General features: G+C 31.5%; 1 protein-coding gene across 1 annotated transcript in view; it reads left to right on the top strand.

Moving 5' to 3' along the window:
• Nucleotides 1-21572, top strand: part of spn-A (RAD51 recombinase homolog spn-A) — a 50262-nt gene that overhangs the window by 16246 nt on the left and 12444 nt on the right. The window contains exons 3-6 of the mRNA XM_035374626.2: nt 946-1063; nt 3489-3580; nt 7430-7524; nt 8953-9066. Coding sequence (XP_035230517.1) covers nt 946-1063; nt 3489-3580; nt 7430-7524; nt 8953-9066 — 419 coding nt within the window. The remainder of the gene's footprint in view (nt 1-945; nt 1064-3488; nt 3581-7429; nt 7525-8952; nt 9067-21572) is intronic.

Here is a 21572-nt window from a genome sequence, read left to right as displayed (position 1 = left end):
TTTTTCAGTGCAGAAATGTGTCAAATCAACATTCTTGCCAAGGCTGCTGCAGAAGCCAAATACCTTCTTTGTTTAAAATGTTTGACTTCCACTAATAGCAGTAATGCAACAGAGGCAATATGAACCTATGATTGGTGGTATGAGTGCATAATATAAATGCCTTGAGTCAGGATTGTGTGGGGTGGTTTTTCAGAATTGTATGTAGATAACCTTCCCTTTGTTTTCAAGGCCAAATGGAACAAATTTAGTCAAGATTTGAGATTAGAATGAGCACTCTTTATACATATACTCGTAGATGATTTTAATGAATCCCTTAGTGTCATTTCGCAAGTCCAGTTAATAATTAATAGCAGTTGAAATGAATCTATATTTATTGCTTTTAAATAATTTAATTTATAAATTAATAACAATAATTTTTAAAGAAAAATTGTTACTTTTTTTTCTATACACCATCCACTCTTTCTAGTACCTGTGAAAGTGACAAAATACTTATCACCAAGTTTCTGATTAAATTTCAGGCATAAATAATCTTATGCTTTGCACAATGACAGTACAAAGCTATACTGATGACATACTCTCTTTCCTATGTTACATTATAGATGATTTCAAAAGAAGTCTGAAGGATATTTTTATTGAAGCTGTAAAATGTTGGTTCAAATTTTGCATATTTATTTGCTTGTGATTAAAATTGCCATTGAAATACTGCAGCGATACATTTGGACAGCTGAACTGTTGAAATCATCTCACTTGGCAGATTTTATATTTAGTTATTATTTCAACTTTAATTTAAAAAGATTTAATTTGTCTGCTATACATTAGACAGCTGAAACTGCAGTTATTGAATCAGAAGTGTAATTTTTTCTGTATCATAAATCCTCTCTCCTTGATTAAAATTGTGTGTATTTTGCTATGTGTTTATTCAAAATATGTTTTCTTCAAAATTAGGCAGAAGCTGTGAAACTTATTCCCATGGGTTTCACTACTGCCACAGAATATTATATGCGAAGATCAGAATTGATTCAAATCACAACAGGATCCAAGGAACTTGATAAGCTTCTAGGAGGTATGATTATCTGTTTACCTCTTTATTATAGGTTTTTAACGTAATTTTACTGTTTTTAGAATATTTAATTTTATTGAAAATGGTGATCCCTCAAATTAGAAGTTTTAAATTTGCTTAATACTTAAATGGATTCCAACAGTGACCGAGTGGATAAGACTGCTGAATATGGGCAGTTCAAACCCAGGGTAAACCTCTTGGTTGCATGATTTCCATATTTTCCCTATATGTAATGTAAATATGAGCCAGTTTCCCTCAGAAAAATCTTCCATGAAGATATTCTTGTCCTTAGAGAGATAGTGCCTGTGTTCTTTGAAATATTGATCAAACTTTAAAGACAGTATAGCTCAAACTGAAACAAAATTATTGTTAATGTTGATGATTATCATTTAAGCTACCAAGTTGAATATTTAATTATATGCAGCTGTTTATTTAATGCTGATGTAGTTTTAGAATTATGATTATCTATTCAGATATATTCTTCGCAAAATCTTTGTATTCTAACTCCAAAAACCTGATTACCAACTTTCAAAATATAAAAAAATCCAAAATTATGTAGGATGTTTCTTTATATAGTTTTAATTATTTGATAGCATTTTACCTCTTGCAGTGTATCAATAATTATAAACTGTAGAAAAATCCATATCTCCTCTGTCATTAGCAAAATGTGTCACATGTTGTATTAAAAATAAGAAAATATTAAAGAAGAATGTAGATGTTGAAAAATTAATTTTTTAGACTTTTCAAAAAGATAAAAAGAAATGAAACTGAAAGGTTTTAAACAAAAATGTACAGATGTCAAAAAAGTTCAAAGTGCAAACAAAAGTTAATTTTTTAAATTTCTTTGATTCTAAAAGCTTTTAATTCCAGTGGCATTTTCCTATTTCTGTGGTATGTGGTATTATGTCACATCTTGATTAATTGCTTATGTCTATCCCTCTCCCAGAGTTTTCCTGCTATATAAGTTTTGCAGAAGACAAATCGGTACTTATGTATTATCACAATCACCTTAGTAGAAATCACGGTAAAAATATATTTACGGGTGCCCCCCAAAATAGCCGCTACACAAAGACAAAATAATAAGTCAAAGAACTGAACAAACTCGCTATCCATGTACACATCGACCTCTGCTACACAAACACAAAATAACAAGTCAAAGAATTGCACAAACTCGGTATCCATGTACACATTCACTTTAAAAATATCATCAGAGAATTGCACATAATAGGCATTGCGCACTCCCTTAACTTTGTTCCTGTACACATTGATCTATATTCCCTTAAAAAGTCAAAGGAGCAGCCAACAAAAATATATAATATTAATAAACTACATTTTAAATCAAACAATGAAATAATATAAAAAAGGAAATTCATCTTAGCACTACTTGAAGGAAATATCCACTCACCTTATTTGCGAATTTACGCATCTTCAGTCAAACAAAATTCCTTAACAGCATCCAAACACTTCCTAAACTGAACTAAAATCTGTATACTGGCGTCGCCACATAAATTGTCAAAAATAAGAAGAAAAAATATCCGATTTCAATTAATGCTTTTTTCCCTTTCATTCCAAATCATACAGAAACTTCAAGTTAATCTTACCACATTCAGTCATTTTACCATGTAAACCACAAAATAACAATGTACTTATGCAACATACACAAGCCCTTACTCAAAATCCGACACACACACTTTCCAAATTTTTTCCCATGATTCAAATTCACCGCAACCAATTACGTTATAATAGGGTTTCTATAGCATTCAACTACTCAGGTTGCCATAAATGAGACAACAACTTAGCGATAAATGAAACAACAACATAGCGATAATCCGAGGGGCACCTTTAATTTTACTCTAACCAAAATCGGTAAATTTTCAGAAGTCGACCAAACTCTGGCAACCATGCACATAACAGTTCTTTAGGTAACCATACCCATTGAAAGTTGCAATCCAAAAATTTACCGAATCACCTTTCTGTACAGTAAATAACTGCCAGACATAGCCAAGGTAGTTGTGCTAATAAATAAGTAACGAAAAATCATCAAGTAATCTTAATTATCAATTAATATAATATTATTCTGATTATACTAAAAGTGACTTTCATCCACCAACATCAAAGCAGGAAGATATGTTAGAGCATTCTTTCTATTTTGATACAATTTGTTTTCCATAAAAGTATCCATTTAAAATGCTACATTTGTTAAATTGCCCTTATCTTGAGCAACTCCCCTTAACTTAAGACTGTGTAATATTTTCATTTGGCTGTTATCATTTCATGAAAATCTCGCATTAACTGTGCATGCATGAAATTGAAATTACATATTTTGAAACATTAAATGTTGTTTGAAAGGGTGTTAAATTTTTATTAGTTTAATGAAATATATTTCTCACTTTGAATACAAATATTTCTATTTTATTATTTTCTGCAGGTGGTATTGAAACTGGTTCAATTACTGAAATATTTGGAGAGTTTCGAACTGGTAAAACTCAATTATGCCACACTCTGGCAGTTACTTGTCAAGTAAATATGCTGCATCATACATTTCTGATAAAACCTATGTTTTCATTTTCATACATAATTGAATTACTATTGATGGGTTTTGCTTATGTGTTTTAACTTTTTCAGTACTGTTAATTTTGTATAGTGGAAGCTCGAAATATGAGCACCTCTATATATGAGAAATTCGAGCAATGAGCTAGGCTGTTGGTATGCGTGGTGCCATTTCCCTGCCCGGCTCAACTCGGGGAATCCCCTCGTCAGATCTCACTGTTCTTTGATCAATATGTTTGTGTGCTTGTGAGTTAATTGTTTTTTACATTTAACTTGAAAATAATTATTTCGCGCAGCCTCCTAAGAAGATTGTTGCCTCAAGCATATTGCTGCAGAGAAAAAGAAGGAAGCCATGGCTATTGAAATTAAGAAAGAAATCATAGATAAACATAAGCATGGTGTTAGAGTGATGGAATTAGCGAAGACTTACGGCCATTCGATATCGGCAATCTGCACTATGCTGAAGAAAAAGGAAGAAATTAAGAAACTTGATGTGGCCAAAGGAGTTACTGTTAGCTCCAAGCACCATCCAAAATTCCTAGAAGCTGTTGTTGGTGTGGATTAATGAAAAGCACTTAAAAGGCAATTCGGTGTCTGAAGCTATCATGTGTGCTAAGGCTAAGAATCTATACTTGGACCTTCTCCGAAAAACACCAGGTATGTCAACTGAAGATGAGATGGCATTTAAGGCAAGCTGTGGACGGTTTGAAAAATTTAAAAACAGAACTGTTGTTCACAGTGTTGCGCGACATAGAGAGGCTATGAGCGCAAATATAGCTTCTGCTGATAAATTTAGGCCACAGTTCCTATAGTATATTACTAGTGAGGGCTTTCTTCCCCAGCAATTATTTAATTATGATGAAACAGGTCCTTTTTGGAAGAAAATGCCAAAGAGGACCTACATCACGCAAGACGAGAAATCTTTGCCTGGCCACAAGCCAATGAAAGATAGGCTTACCTTCTTGTTTTACGCCAATACAAGTAAATATTGTAAAATCAAGCCATTGTTCATCTACCACTCAAAATCCACGAGTTTTGATGAAGAGGAAGGTACTGAAAAACCAACTGAATGTGATGTGGCAAGCCGATAGCAAAGCCTTGGTAACATGGCAATTTTTCATCGAGTGGGTCAATGAAGTTTTTGGTTCCTCAATGTAGAAATAACTTCACAAAAATAAGTTGCCACTCAAGGTTTTGCTCGTCCGTGATTATGCTCCTGCACATCCTCCAGGGCTTGAAGGTGATTTTCTTGAGGAGTTTTACTTCATAAAAGTCAAGTTTCTTCCTCCCAACATCACTCCACTTCTCCAGCCCATGGACCAGTAAGTTATTTCTAACTTTAAAAAAGCTGTACACGAAGGCCTTGCGTCAAAGGTGCTTGTAAGTGGCTACAAATATAAGTGTGACCCTCAGAGAATTTTGGAAGGATCACTTCATCTTAAATTGTTTAAACCTCATTGGTAAGGCTTGGGAGGAGATGTCTCAGTGAGGACCCTGAATTCAACTTAGGAAAAAATGTGGCCTCAGGGTATTACTGACTTAGGTTTCATTTCTCAACCTGTGGGCAACACAGTGCAGCTAGTCGAAGAAAGTGTATCTCTGGGGAAAAGTATGGATCTGGATGTGGATGGTGCTGATCTGGATGAATTAATGGAGGAGCATAGTGAAGAGCTTAAACGGACGAACTTAAAGAACTTCTCAAGGAGCAGCAAGAGGTGGTAGAAGAGCTTTCGATAGGAGAGGAGGGAACAGGAGATGAGGCCCTTTCTTCCAGTAAAATTTAAGAAGTTTTGACAAAGTAGGAACTTTCTTTGAAGAAAATCACCCTAATAAAGCAGTGTGTGGGTGGACCCTGAACTTGTGTAATGACAGTATAGTGTCGCATTTTAGAGGCCTCTTAAAAAGGAGACAGAAGCAAGGGTTATTAGATAAGTTTTGGTAAAACAACCTGCAATAAAAAAAGTTAAAGGATTCTGACACAGAACCTGCTTCCAGTTTGGTAAAATTCCTAAGAAGAGAGAGCCTTCCTGAATCAGAGGGGGACTCTCTATTCCCCAAAGTAACCCGTTTCATCTTCCCACATCCCTATCACCAGTTATGAGTCTTCATAAAAGTAAACTACGGTTATATTATTTATGAGTGTTATTTATTACAAAAATTGATTTTTATGTTAATATTTTTGGGGATGTGGAACGGATTAACTGGATTTCCATTATTTTGAGTGGGGAAGTTTGTTTCTAGATACGAGAAATTCGGTATAGGACAATGCTGGAAAGAATTAAATTTGTATCTCGAGGTTCCACTGTATATTAAATTTCAGCTTTTATGATTTGAAGTTAAGGATTTGAATTATACTTCATTTTTCATGTTTTAAAGCTTCTGTTTATAAATTATGCAATATTTTGTTATACAGTACTTGAATTTTTCTTTGAAGGATAATTATCGTGCATCCTATCTGCTATTTTGTAAATTTTATCTTCTGAAATATTTTTCTAAATTTCTTCATGAACATTTTTAGAAAATAATTTGTATGAATACATTGTTAGTTTTCAAACTTTTTTAAAAAAAGACTTGTGAAGAATTTTCTAATGGGGACTTTTTTAGGTACTTTCTGATTATCCACATCTCCTGAAAAATATTTGCAAGACAATGTACTAAGTCACCAAAACAGGCAACATATGATGTTGTCAAAATATATTTATATGACAACCAGGGCATGTGTATGTGTACATTAGATGAGCAGCAATTTTGACCTTCAAATTTGATGGGTTTTAGTGTCAGCAAGATTACATACTTTGCTTGATAGGTGTATTTCCCCCTTATTATTGATTTTCTTTAAGGAATCAAAGAGTAAATTTTAGTACATAGATAATAAATGGTGCAAGTTTATTATTAAAAAAGTCCTTTCGACGAAAAGGTGAAAACGGAGTTTGAATAGCAGAAAGTTCTTGTGTATTAGTTACAAGATGTACATAAGTCATAGTGGACCAGTGGTCTCAAATTGCATTCAGACTGAATTTACAATCTACAACTAAAAACAGCTGATTGGCCAGAATTTTTTAACAAAATGAAAAATATTTTAAATAAATTTTAAATCTCACTTACTAAATATTTATCAAAACATACATAAAGGAGAAGAAAAATGTTGCAAAGGAAAAAATTTTCAAAATTATTGTTATCATTAATATTTTCTGAAATCTAAAGTTTGGTACCTACAAGACATTTTTTGTTGGTTGCACTTTGTAACTCAAATATAATGACAGATTATAAATTACTAGACTGACATTTCTTTAAAATAATTCTAAAATGTTTGATTAATCATTAAATAACTTACTTTAATTTAAACTAAACATAAACAAATTATGAAAACTTTGTCTGTTGTCTCTTGTGGTGCAATATAATTCTACACAACATGATGCACCTCAGAGACAGTGAAATGACAGCTGGGTTCAGGCTTCTGTTGCAAAAGCAAAATTAGCAAGAGCCTAGTGTGAGGGGGATGATTTTTAACATATTTAATGTGATAGAAAAGTATCATGTGAGCGAATAATTATATCATCATAATTAGTATTTAGGGTTATTGAAAGTTATTTGCCTATTTTCATTATTGCTGCAAAGTGAGAAGTAGTACATGAAATAAAAGATCTTATTTTTTTTTTTTTTTTTTTTTTTTTTTTTTTTTTTTTTTTTTTTTCCCCTCTCCCAGTGTTCTATGTGACTTCCTTTGGTATGCAAAAAGCATCAAAATGATTATTAAATTCTTGCCATACTTGCTGTAAACACAAATCATTCTGTATTTAACATGAAATTTATTTTTAGCTGCCAATAGATTATAATGGAGGAGAAGGAAAATGTCTGTATATTGATACAGAAGGAACTTTACGACCTGAAAGACTGATAGCTACCTGTAAGCGGTAAATATTATATTTACATATTGTAAAGGTCAATGTCTGCAGTTAAATATTATTTCATTGGTCAATATGTAGGTCTAACTTAACTGGTGGAGATACCCTGGCCATCAAATTCTTAATACCAGCTGGTATCTGTATGCTATTATGGTAAAATCTGGCTTTAAAAATATGGGAAGGCAAAATGTTACGCTATTGAGACCAAATTCAGAAATATATGTGTGTGTTTGTACACATACATGCATATGTGCATGCATACATACATACGTGCATTTGTGAATATGGTCCCGATAACAGAAAAGTGCCAATATAATTATATATAAATCAAGATGGAAATTCTTAGAGAGTTTTTATTTAATCATTCATATTTTTCAGTAATTGAATCCTGATAATAGATGGCATGCATTTGTAAACTGTTTTTCATATCATAAGTTTGTTTTAACTCATATTTTCACCATTAAGCTTGTTATTATTATTATTATTAACCATGTCCTTTTCATTACATTTTTGAAGTTTTAATTATTTGAATCTTTATCACAGATGTTAGTGAATCAAAGTTAAAACTGCTTCAGCTTTTCCATTTTTTGCACTTCCTCTTACAATCTAAATTTTCAAGCGGTAAGAAAAGCAAATACATAATTGCAATAACTGATGGTTTATCTGTACATTTGTAAGGGAAGTGAAGCCTGAAAATAGTATGTACTAGTTACCACATCACATTAGGAATCCACCTCTATATGAATTAAATTATTATTATTATTTCAGCATAAATGTTAATCTTTATTGAGCATTTATAGCTTTTTTTTTTTTTTTTTTAAATATGACCAAAGCATGTTGTGAAGAAAGTCCTGATATTGTATAATTAAGATTGTAGAGTCAGTACGGTTTTCATAAAAGAAAGAGACATGAAAAATGGACAGTGCCTTTGCCAGGATTCAAACCATGGACTTTCTGATTGCTAGCCAGACATGCTTTCCCATTGCACCATGAAGGCATGCAGTAAGGAGGGAGAAAATACCTTACAAGTGTAAAGTTAAAAATGTTTTGTGGGGATGAAAGAGAGACATCTTTGCTCATAATATAATTATGAGCTCTCTTTTTATCAAGGGATACCAAATATGAGCATTATATTTCCTGATATAAGAATTTAAATTTTTTTGGAAAGATTAATATGAAAAAGAATTTCAACATTATATAAAGTTTTATTGATTTCATTCTGTCAATATCATACATGCATTTACAATTCATAGCAAGGCAAATTTGCATGTAGATAAATTAGTGTGTTATATATGGAAAGATTGTGGGACCTTGCATAGCCAATGCATTTTAATGATTGCTTTTTAACAAGGCTAGTATGCAATAATTCATTTAAAATTTTATGTATGAAATCTCAAAATTATTTTTTATCCCTTTTCAATGATGTGTACTTTTTAGATATAATTTGTCACATGAGGCAGTTCTGGAAAATGTTGCATGTGCCAGAGCATACAACACTGACCATCAGATGCGTTTGCTAGTGCAAGCAGCTGCCATGATGATTGAATCTCGGTATGTATTATATTTTAAAATTTATGTATTGCAAATCATTTTTAGATTTTGTAGCTTTTCAAAGACAGAATATCTTGTCTTCCTTTCTGCTGTTTAGATACTCCTACCCTTATTTTGAATGTATGTATTTAATAGTTATATATCTTTATTTATATTACTTCGCTATTACACTATTTTCTTTTGGATTTTGTTTCTTCCCTTCTTCAAAGTATTTAGAGGTATATAGATATAAATTAGATGCATATGGATCACAAGACTAAAATGTTTGGGAAGCACTATTTTACACTTTAGCCCCATTCACATGCAACTTTCTTTTGCACAGCCACTGTTTGTATTACGGAGAAATGGGGGTATGAAGCAATTTCGCCTTCAGGACCAGTTCAGATGCATATCATCTTCCATCTTTTAACCCATAAGCCACTGCAATGATGTCACAAATGTGAATCGGATTGGTAGATTTTTAACGTTTGCTTACTTTTTTTTGGGGGGGGGACATTGACTGCTATAATAGAACATCATCAGAGTTTAACTCTTTAATTAATTAAAATACACCTAAATTAATTTGAGATGCAATTTATATATGAGACCAAATGGTTAAAAGAAGAAAAGCAATCGCATATGCTGGTGAATGGTACTTTTAAATAAAATGCTTTGTAGCTGTTAAAATTTCAAACTTTGATTTTTGAAAAAATTAATAACACGACAAATTAATATTATTAATTATAGATGATTTAATATTGATTATAAATGTTTTAGAAAATATATTATAATTAACTCATTTATTAAAATTGTTTTGAACATGTTTTACAAAGATTTTAAATAAAAGCTTGTAATTTATGTTTATATTAACCAATTGAATAGCACTAGTTTTATAATATATATATATTTATTGAAATTCAGAATAAAATATTTAAGAAATTTAAAATGATTTATGACCTTTTAGATAGTTTACATTCTTTAAACTGGGTTTTCTCAGTTTGCATTTTTTGACACTAATGTCTAAGCAGGCTCTCGAGTGGTTGCATACTGATCTTCTTCCACAATTTCTTGCAGGTTGGCCTCATCAACATCAATAGGCCGGCCAGAGCACTCTCCTTCTTGAATGTCATAGTCTTTGTTTTTGAACTTTAGGTACCAAAAATGTTGTCGTATAATGCAAAATTAGTACTTATAGCTGGTATGCATGATTTGGTGACATTCTGTAGCTGACTTTTTGCAACAGAACTGGAAGTAAATGATGGTTCTAATCTGGTAGTTTGATAGTTCCATTTCAGACACCTTGTACTTAATGATATTATTTTACGAATTTCACAACTTTGTTCTGAAGCAAGTCTTTTTCTTTCAAATGCCAAAAATCCAAATTGTTTGACAAAATATGATTAAACACACCAACACAAATTGTTTTCACAGACGATATTTGCAGTTGCCGGTAAACTTTCGTTAAAACCAGGGTTCGTACAGTCCTTAAGATCCTTAAAAGTCCTTAATTTTTTTTGGAATCAATTTTTGGTCCTTAAAAGTCCTTAATTTCGGCCAAAATCGGCAGAAGATCCTTACTTTTAATTTGAAATTTCTGTCTGTTTTTTCGATTGCCATTTTGAGTGTGAATTAGCATTTTGGAGGAATATTTTTTGCAATTCGCTGACAAATATTGTTATCTTTTGAATAGGTGAATGCGTTCATGGGTTATAAATTGTTCCTATTTCTAATATAAATGGTGGGATAGAGTTTCTGAGCAAGAAGTGCAACACAAGCATTTCGAAATTATTTCATTTTTTCTAGTGAAGAGCTCTTAAACAAATTTAGGCTTTTGGGGATGTGAATTCTTTTATTAAATTGCTCTAAATTTGGTGACTTAGCAACATTTTGGCGATTTTAAGATAAATTTCTATAGAAAATTTTTAATACCGAGATCTGAGAATTTTTCGACGACTTTTTTAGAACATTGTAACATTGATAAATTTCATTAAAATAATGGTAATATATTGCAATTACATTTAAGAAATAACATTAGAATAAAGTATTTTATTTTTTGCTGTTGTATTATAAAGTTCCATTTTGGCCACTTATTATACAAGATTTTGAATTTGAAAAATAAGCAAGGTATAAATGCTATAAAGCACAATTTATGAAACAGTTCTTAGAAAAAGCAGAATAGCTATGTAATTAATTAAAAATGTCTTTTTAATTTTTTCATGGTAAGAGTGTTCTCATGTAATTGTCTCGGAATATTCAGAATTCTCAGAATATGCATCAGTTTTCTCTATAAAATTAATTTTACACTTTTTCGTTCGATATATAACTATACAGTCAAAAGTCTTTAATCTGGACTTGTAGGGACTTTTGCGATTCCGGATTATCGGGTTTTTCCGAATTATAGATCATCAGTTTAAATCTGGTAAAATGGCATGCAGAAATTATAAAATTAAAAATATGAAACCGTAATTTCTGAAATAAAGAGAGAGAGAACGGAGGACGTGGGCACTATCCCTTTATCAAATGGTTAATTAGTATAGCACCACTATCTATAGCACCCCTTCAAAATACATAATGCCACCTGAAAGGTATTCAACGTGCACGACAAGACATACAATATAATATGTTACAGAGTTACAGATTAATATTCAAGATACATTACTGGTACATTACTGATACAAACATGACAGATGCTGAACTGATAAAAGGCTGATATAATACTAATATTAATACTGCTACAGTAATGATACATTGATATAACACTGAATATTATTACTGATTAAATGGGAATGATTTTGCATAAGTCGGTAAATAAATCCACGAAATAATACGTTACAGAGACTCAAAATATTGCGAATTAAAATATCACGAATGTTCTACTGTTACATTTCTTGTACTATCTATAGCACCCCTTGAAGATACATAATGCCACCTGAAAGGTAATCAACATGCACGACAAGACATACAATATAACATGTTACAGAGTTACAGATTAATATTCAAGATACATTACTGGTATATTACTGATGCAAATATGACAGATGCAGAACTGATTAAAGGCTGATATAATACTGGTACTGATATTAACACTGATTAATACTGCTACATTACTGATACATTGATATAAAACTGAATATTAATACTGATGAAATGGGAATGATTTTGCACAAGTCGGTAAATAAATCCACGAAATTATACGTTACAGAGATCCCCCCCCCCAAAAAAAAGAAAAATGAGAATTAAAATATCATAGATCAATGTTCTACTGTTACATTACTTGTACATTACTGATGAAATATAACTGATACACTACTGATACAAGGCTGATATATTAGTGATACAATACTTTACTGATTGTAAGACTGTTTTTATTGCTCATGCGATATATGCACGAGCAAATATGCATATACAATACTTTACTAGTATTAATACTCATACAATACTTAACTGATATTAATACTCTTGTATGAGTATTAATATCAGTTAAGTATTGTTACTGATACACGTTACTGATATTGATACTCATACAACACTTTTATTGATATTAATACTCATTCAATACTGACTAATAGTGATTAATTGTAAATGGGAAATACTGATACTGATACAATACTGAAATAAAGAGCAATTATGATCTAAAGGGTATCAAAATTTAAAAAAAAAAAAAGTTTAATATTTATTTGCTTACTTTATTAAACATTTCTTTCAATGCGCGCGTGCGTAAAGCATACATTACGCATAGTCCAAATTAGAAAATTGCAACCAGAAAACTATTTGATGTGTATTCGTGATATTTATAATGACAAGGAATTTGATTTAAATCATATCATAGACGGAGTACATCGAGAGGAAATACTACATTTAGTAAGGAATTATAAGTCAAATAAATAAAAACATCTGCCCTGACGATAAGGATAGTGCTGATAGATCAACTTCCAATTCATTGAGCGTCGCGACCCCCCCCCCCCTCACCACACAGAGCAGCATAAAATTGATAGGTTTTGGAAAGGTTAGAGAAACAAAGGATATGCCTTTATCCATTTTTTGCAGCAATTCCACTTTTGTTTGATCGACATCGAAACATGCTTTCGTTTTGTAGATCCTTTGGCAGCTCCATAATCAGAAATTCTTTTTTACATAACCGAAAGTTCCAGCTTTTATAAAATTGCTCTAACAGTCTGCAAAAAATAATAAGCCGGATCCAATTCGAAGATTAAGGAACAATGCAATCTGCAACATTACCTGAAATAGATAATTAGATAATTTTAGCTTAGCTTATACCGTCCGTTATACATTAAACGCGCATGCGTAAACATATTATGTGCAAGCGTAAATGCATATGCACATGCATCAATGCATTATGCGTTGACACATGCGCAGAAAGTTTGAGCTTTGAGGTCTGGATTATAGATCATTCCAGATTAAAGACTTTTACTGTATATATATATTTTTTTCAAAATATTTATGGCTTTTTGCTATTACGGAATTAGTAGGGGTAATTTTTCTTTAAGATTGTAGACATTGCAGCTTGGAAAGTTAAGAAAGATTTGAAGGCAAGATTTCTGTAAGATTCCAGAAAAATGTGGTAAAATGAAAAATTGAAAAATGTCTCTATGGTATTAATCAATAATTCCTTACTTTTTGGAGAACGTCTGGAAGAACAATGAAAACACAATAGTTGAATGTTTTACTTCTGATACTAGAATCTTTTTCTTAACATTTTTATCTTCCCTTTATTTTCTCTTCTTTTCACTAGACACGCATAAAATATCAAAAATGCTTCTAATCTTATCATATGGACAGGCATTATAGAAAAGAATTTTTTTATTAAAGAAATTGAAAACTGACAATTTAAACGATTCATCTAACATGTCTTAATGCGTCATATACGGGACATTTTCCCACATGATACAATCTCTGTTGATCCTAAATTCTGCTGCCTGGTGCCTTTCTAAATTCTGCTTCCAATGCCTGTTCTAAATTCTAAAATTTTGACATTTCTAGATTTTGTTGCTCGATGTGTTATTAAATTCTAAAAATTCTGCCACACCAGCTCTGTAACCGGATCTTACCATCTACATTTCATATTTCTGAATGTTCATATCACTAAAGAAATAAAATTAGCAGCTTTCTCTATACATTCTAAATGCATTTAGTGTTTTTTGAATAAAAAAATCTTTAATTAAATCCAGAAATTCTAAAATGGAAAGGAAACGTGGAAGAAAGAAATTGAATACATTAAGAGAAAGGGAAATTATTCTTGAAAGATATGTACAGATATTATTATGTAAATTACTGAGTTGTTTATAATTTCAGCCTCTACTTTAATTTCCCATTTCTATTTGCTCACCAGACTGCAAATCACTTAGTTTTTAAGCTGAGGTTTTTGGAGTGTAAGACAAGAGTGTATTTCTAACCTCCACTTGCTCCCTGCATAATTTCCTGCCAGCTCTGATAATTTGTAATTATTCGTCTTTACATTACCACTGCCGACATTTGAATTTGTTATGACGATAAAGTTACTGAGCTTAAAATGTTACAGCTTAAAATGAAATTAAATTGTATAGTCTTTGATCGCTAGTCCATATTTTTAGTTTGAATTTGATTCTTCTTGTTTAATTACATCATCACGACCTGTAATTGATTTATTTAGCATTATAACATGCTTTTATATTCTGAGTTCTTTTTAAATAAGAAGCTTATTTAAATCTTTGTAGCTACTTTCAGACATAGCGATAATTTGCTTCACATCTGTCCGAAGGGTTTTGGACTATTTAACTTTTACCAGATCAAGTAAAACCTAAACCTGGGAACATTTTGGAGAAGTTGACAAGTTAGGAGCTAAAACACGTAGAAACTAGTGAGAACATTGTCTTGTGTATTGAGACAAAGTTCTAACTGTTAGAAAATATGCTTAAAGAGAAGGAAATTGATATAAATATTTTGTTGAGTGTTGTTGCTACAAAACATAAATATTTTGTAGCTTTTAATGTATAATTATCTTAATATCGTTTAAGAGTCAATGCATAAATTACATGTATTTTAAACTGTGAAATTTTATTTGATTGTGATTTAATAGGGCTTTTTTAACAAATATTGATAAAAAAATAAATAAAATTTAATAGTGCCCATGTAAATCCATAATGACTGAGATTATTTAACAACTAATTTAATTACAACTAACTGGCCACCTTTAAAAATTATCTCTGCATTTTAAAGCGAGTTATTGCCTTTCATTAACCTTACTGTAGTCACAAGATAAAAATGTAAAAATTCTTGTAAACCTATTCTTCGCATCTAGTATAATAACTTGTCACCTCTGGTGCTTTAAGTAAAATAACTTGTCACCTCTGGTGCTTTAGTGGATTATTAGGGCCTTAAACTATATTAATTGAGTTACAACCCCTGGAACTCTACAAGAAACTACGACACTAACTGGGTCAGACAGAGCCCAGTTAACTTTCAAAACTTGCGAACCGTGCTTACATCAGGTCTTTTAGGTTTGTTCTGATTAGCAGGTCGCTCTTTAGGCAAGCTGGAGCAGTGACAACAGCTAGTCTTTAGTTTTGAATCATGCTCATTGTGATTTTACTTCTCACTTTATGCAGCTTGACATAAAATCTACTTACTATTTACTAAACCCCTAGACTGAGTATGTGACAAAATGAGACATTAAAAAAAATCAACATAAAGCTAACTGTTAGTAAAACCTAAATAAAATGTCACTTATCTTTCAAATATATTCAATTATTATGTGTAAAATATTTAATGCTACTTGATAAATTTTATAAAGTTTATTTTATTCTCAAACTTATTAATAATTATGTTATGTTTAATAATAATGCATCCAACTTATGGATCTATTTTATTTTTAGGATGGTATTACAAAAGTTCAGCATAGATAATATTTTTAATTGAATTTATTCAGTTCCCATTTGCTTATAGGTCCTTAGTTTTTTCATTAATGATCCTTAAAAGTACTTAATTTCCATGTGCAGAAATGTGTACAAACCCTGAAAACCCGATATATTCATGTATATAATTTAAATATGTGCTATATTGGTGAATATTTGTATAGGAGAAAAAGCATTTTGTATAACATTTTGTAAAGTAAATCACCTCTTTTTTTTTTTTTTTTTTTTTTTTTTTTAAATTCGAAAAGCGGTTTGAATATTGAATTTAAAATGTAATCATCTTTCATCGAGATAATAAAATGCAATTTTCGAATTCAGATAGCTTGTACTTATTTAGTCTTCCTTCAAAGATTAAGTATTTTTACTTTCTTGTATGAAGTAAAGGAAATATTATAATCATGAAAAATTACGGTATCATATTTCAATATCCATTTTGACGGCTATTAAATGCAATTTAACGATGTTTTTGTGTAGCGTCTGTATGCAAGGGCAGAATAAAGGCCTCTTTTCCCCCAAACAAATTATAAAACTGATTTAAAATAGATTCAGAAGAAATTTTTTTTGTGGAGTATGTATGTATGTATGTGCGTGCATATGTATGTATTTCGCATAACTCAAAAATGAGTAGCCTGAGAACGTTGAAATTATGTATATAGGATTGCTATAACATGCAGTTGTGCACCTCCCTTTTTGGTTGCAATCGACTGCGCCAATGTATACCCACGCTGTTACTCAGCTCCGTGAGCTCAGTTTTTATTATTATTATTTGTTGGTAAATTGCGTATTTTTGCTTTAAAAATGATTGAACTATGTTGTTCTTATCTTCTGGTTAAGGTTTTTATAGATTTAGTTAATCTGCTAGCAATAGTTGTAGAATTATCAACAATTTAAAAGGTGTTTAAGTGTGGCTAAGCCTAATTTTTCGTACCATAGCAGCCATATTTGTTTGAGCAGAATAATGAATTGAGTCTTTTTGTACCTTCAGTGTCTTTTTGCCGAGTGAGACCAAAAGGAAACTTAGTTTTGTGCACCGAAAAATCTACCTTTTTTCGTGCTGACCGAGTTGTTTGTTTTTGTGCAGAAACTCTTAATTTTAATTGTAGGGGGGGGGAATTTTGTTTTAACTGTATTTGGTGTTTTATGCTTTTCTACATCTTTCAATTTTTAATGAAGATATTTTTTATTTTTTTGCTTTAAAAAAAAAATTATTTCTTTTTCTAGTCTAAAGGGACAATTTGGCCTGAAGGCCTATTAATTTTTTTTTTTTTTTTCCATTTTGCGTTACACATTTTAAAAGGCTGTATCACTTTTAAAATCGTTGCCACCATATGTTATCGCCTGTCTTATATTTAAAAAAATGAAGTAATGAAAAGTCTGCATAAGTGTATGTATGTTACTCGCATTGTGATAAAACAACCATACCTAGAGCCATCAAAGTTTGAATAATGTAATCTTCCATAGAATATGGGTATGTGGAAGCCCTAATTTGAATTTGAAATTTTTTTTATTATCGATTTCAGATTTTGTAACACTTCATTGAAATTTTTATTAAAAAACTAAATGATTTCAAAGCGAGCAATGGCAACACTACGGAAAAAATAAACATTTTTATCTCCAGCGCGAGAGTTTCTGTATCGGAAATTCTTAAGATATGCTCATTTTAAAATTATTTTGCGATATTGCTGTTAAACTGAATTTTATAGCTTGAGTACGTAGAACATAATATTTAATAAATAAAGGTGAAGTGTCTGGTGTGCAAATATAGAAAAATAACACTTCTCTGACTCCTATGGAACCAATATTTTATTCCTTACGATGTTATAGATTCTTATTCATAAGATTTATTTACATTTTACATGCACGTAGCATCGCGTGACAAAAACTCGAAGTTTTTTTACTTCGTTCTTCGCGGAGACTAGAAGGTGTTGCCATTCCGCAGTAACTAACTTTCTACTTTCATTAATTTTCATCTTCATTTCATCTAACTTTCATTAGAAACTTAACGGAACTGAAGCGACACTACACACCCCCTTCCTAGTGGAAGGGAGGAAGTTCGATTATGGAAGATAGTCTTTAAAGTGACTGGGAAACCTCACATGTCTGCCGGTTCTAGTAGTCTTGGTTTCATGATGAGTTTCTGAATTTTCTTCAGTGTTCTTGAGTGCAGGTGTTTCCCCAAGTTCCGCTTTCTTGGAATGAGAGTTTTGAAAAGGAATATCAGAATCTTGCACTAGGAAACATGGCTTTAGTCTGTCTATTGAAACTCTTTTAACTTTTCCTTGGATTTCAATATCGAAGTACTTATCCTTTCTTGCTCTTACAGGATACGGTCCAAGATAGACAAGCTGTAGCGACGAATTATTAATGTTGTTGTATAGGAATACGTGAGAACAGTTGGAAAGATGTTTAGAAACAAAGACTGTTCTATTTCCATGGGTGGTGGTAGAACTTGGCTTCATAGCTCTTATTATTTTCTGAAGGTGTTGCCATTCCGCTTTAACTAAATTTCATTAGAAACTTAACGGAACTGAAGCTACACTACAAAAGGTAACACATGAAACATTAAAAAAGGTAGTAATGGACTTTGGACGTAATTTAAAATCTGAAACCTTTCAGATTTTTTGTCTTTTGGGGGGGGGCGGCCTTGTTGCGAAGTGAGAACTGAATTAATTGAATGAGAAATGTATCTCTAGTGAAATTCGAGGAAATAAGTGTTTCGTATTGGGAGGAAATACGACAATCTCTTTTGGACATAGGAGAAGGTTTACGAGTTGCACATACGAATTTGATAACAGGCGTCAAATAGTCTGTGAAAAACTGTTTCTTTTTTACGTCGAATTTCTTTTATATGTCGTTTTAGATTAATTATAGTATTTGAATAGAACATGTGGCAACAATTAGATAATTCTTCAGATTATTTAATTTTTTTGCCTTCTGAATGAGATGTAATACAGATTTTAAAGAGTGCATTTATGCACAAAATGAATGAGATGTAATACTGATTTTAAAGAGTGCATTTATTATTTTTTTTGGTTTATGCACTGTTGACGAAGTAGATTTAATTTAATTCAATAAGTTTAACAGGGTTCATACGGTCCTTTAAAGTCTTTAGATTTTTTGGAATCGATTTTTGGTCCTTAAAAGTCTTTAATTTTGACCAAAATCGGCAGAAGGCCCTTAATTTTTAATCATCTAAAATTTCTGTCTGTTTTTTCGACTGCCGCTTTGAGTGTGAATTAGCATTTTGGAATTAGCAGAGTTGAGCGTGAATTAGCAGAAATATTTTTTGCGATTCACTGACATATATGGTTACCTTTTGAATGGGTTATAATTTGTTCCTATCTCTAATGTAAGTGGTGGTGGGATACTTGAGTTTCTAAGCAAGAAGTGAAACATAAGCATTTCGAAATTCATTTTATCCAATGAAGAGCTCTTGCGAAAACAACTTTTAACCCCTTCGAGCCGGGTAGCGAAAACGCGCGCTTATCACGGAGGCCGGCAGTGTCTTACGTGAGCGTCTGTCCAGGGCCGGGGGCTTTTTTGCTATTAAGCCTAAATCCATGAAATTTCCGAAGTAGCAATGCATTGTTTAATAATGCTCTATAGAGTATTTAAACGGCTTATGCTTTAAAGATATTTTTATATATACTTTAATTACCTTATTTCTTGTTTAAATGCATATTTTACACATTTTATTTTCATTACTCACCATTTTATGACTTTTAACATTATACATCTGAAAACTAAATATATTACTTAAAATTCTCTTTTCGTATGAAAAATTTGAAAACAGGGATCTATATACAGTCCTACGTTACATTCCTTGCACTCGTAATAACTCATTTGCTGTTTTGGACGATTTTTCCGGAAATGTGAACAAACGAAGCATCGTCGTCTCATTTTCTTATCAGTCTCTTCTGAACAAAGTTTTGGAAAATGTCTTTCAGTTAATCTTTCATAATCAATATCTGAAATATTTTGTATCATTTATGGTATTTCATGCTTTGTTAAACATTTTCGACGCTTCAACATTACAACGGCAAAAACAGAAAGAATTCACGTCTAACAAGATCTAATTATTTTCTAAAAACTGAACTGCAAACCGAAATACCCAACGCTTTAGCGAAAATAAAACTTCTCTACTTACAATAAACAACTACCATGTGCGAATTTATAAAGAGACGTCATAAATCACACCATTTGGAAACATTTATTTCCCCTTTTGTTTATATAATCAAAAACGTGTGTATGTGACTCATGCTTCTCTCATTTCGAGTAGAAGGTCTAATGTACATGTATCTGAAACCATATGGACATACAGTGCCATCTTGTGGCAGAAGTTATAGTTTTTAAAACGTTCCAGGACACTGGCACAAATACGTGACAGTCGGGGCTGAACGGGAAAATGCTCTGGCACGCCTGCATGTCGGCCGGGAAGTGAGTGTGTTTGTTGCTGGCATGTAGACGTGATAGTTGGCACAAAGGGGTTAAGGATGTGAATTCTTTTACTAAATGGTTCTAAATTTGCCTACTCATCAACATTTTGGCGATTTTAAAATAATTTTCTATCGAAAATTTTAAATTCCAAGATCTGGAAATTTTCCGACGATTTTTTTAAAACATTGTAACATTGGTAAATTTCATTAAAATAATGGTAATGTATTGAAGTTATATTTAAAAAATAACATAAAAATACAACGTTTTTAGTTTTCACTGACATAAAGTTGCATTTTGCCAACTTATACAATATTTTGAATCTGAAAAATAACAGTTCTTAGCAGAAGTAAAATTACCTATAGAATTAATTAAAAGTGTCTTTTTAATTTTTTCATAGTAAAAGTTGTCGTGTAGTTGTCTCAGAATTTTCACAATACAATATGGATCAGTTTTCTCTATAAAATTAATTTTACATTCCCCCCTTCTTTTATCAAAATACTTCTGGCTTTTTGCCGTTACAGAATTGGTAGAGATAATTTTTCTTTAGGGTTTTAGACATTACAGCTGGGAAAGTTTAGAAGGATTTGAAGGCAAGATTTGTAGACCCACGGTTGTAGAAGATTCCAGAAATATATGTGACAAAATGAAAAATATCTCTATGGCATTAACAAATAATGGATGTAGTTTACAGAAAGTTTGCGATGACTTTATTATTAAGAGCAGAATGTCTGGAAGAACAATGAAAACATAATATTTGAACATTTTTCTTCTAATACTAGAATCTTTTCTTAACATGTTTATCTTCTCTATATTTTTTCTACTTTTCACTAGCCAGAAGCATGGAAAATATCAAAAATGCTTCTAATCTTATCTCATGGACAGGCATTATAAAAAGGAATTTTTTATTAATAAAACTTAAAATTTAAAAGATTCATCTAATATGTCTTAATGTATCATACACAGAGCTGGCACTAGGCGTTTTCCGACCTGATGCAGTCTATGTGGATCCTAAATTCTGCATCCTAGCTCTTTTCTAAATTCTGCTTCCAAAGCCAATGTGTCTCTAAATTCTAAAAATTCTGCCACACCAGCTCTGTAACCAGCCCTTACCATATATATTTCATATATTTCTTCTCAATGTTTATATTGCTAAAGAAATAAAATTAGCAGCTTTTTCTG

The sequence above is a fragment of the Stegodyphus dumicola genome, chromosome 1 (assembly GCF_044657685.1).
Source record: "Stegodyphus dumicola isolate Sdum_Otavi_A_Nest chromosome 1, ASM4465768v1".
Taxonomy (NCBI): domain Eukaryota; kingdom Metazoa; phylum Arthropoda; class Arachnida; order Araneae; family Eresidae; genus Stegodyphus; species Stegodyphus dumicola.
This window is presented reverse-complemented; position numbering and strand designations above follow the sequence as displayed.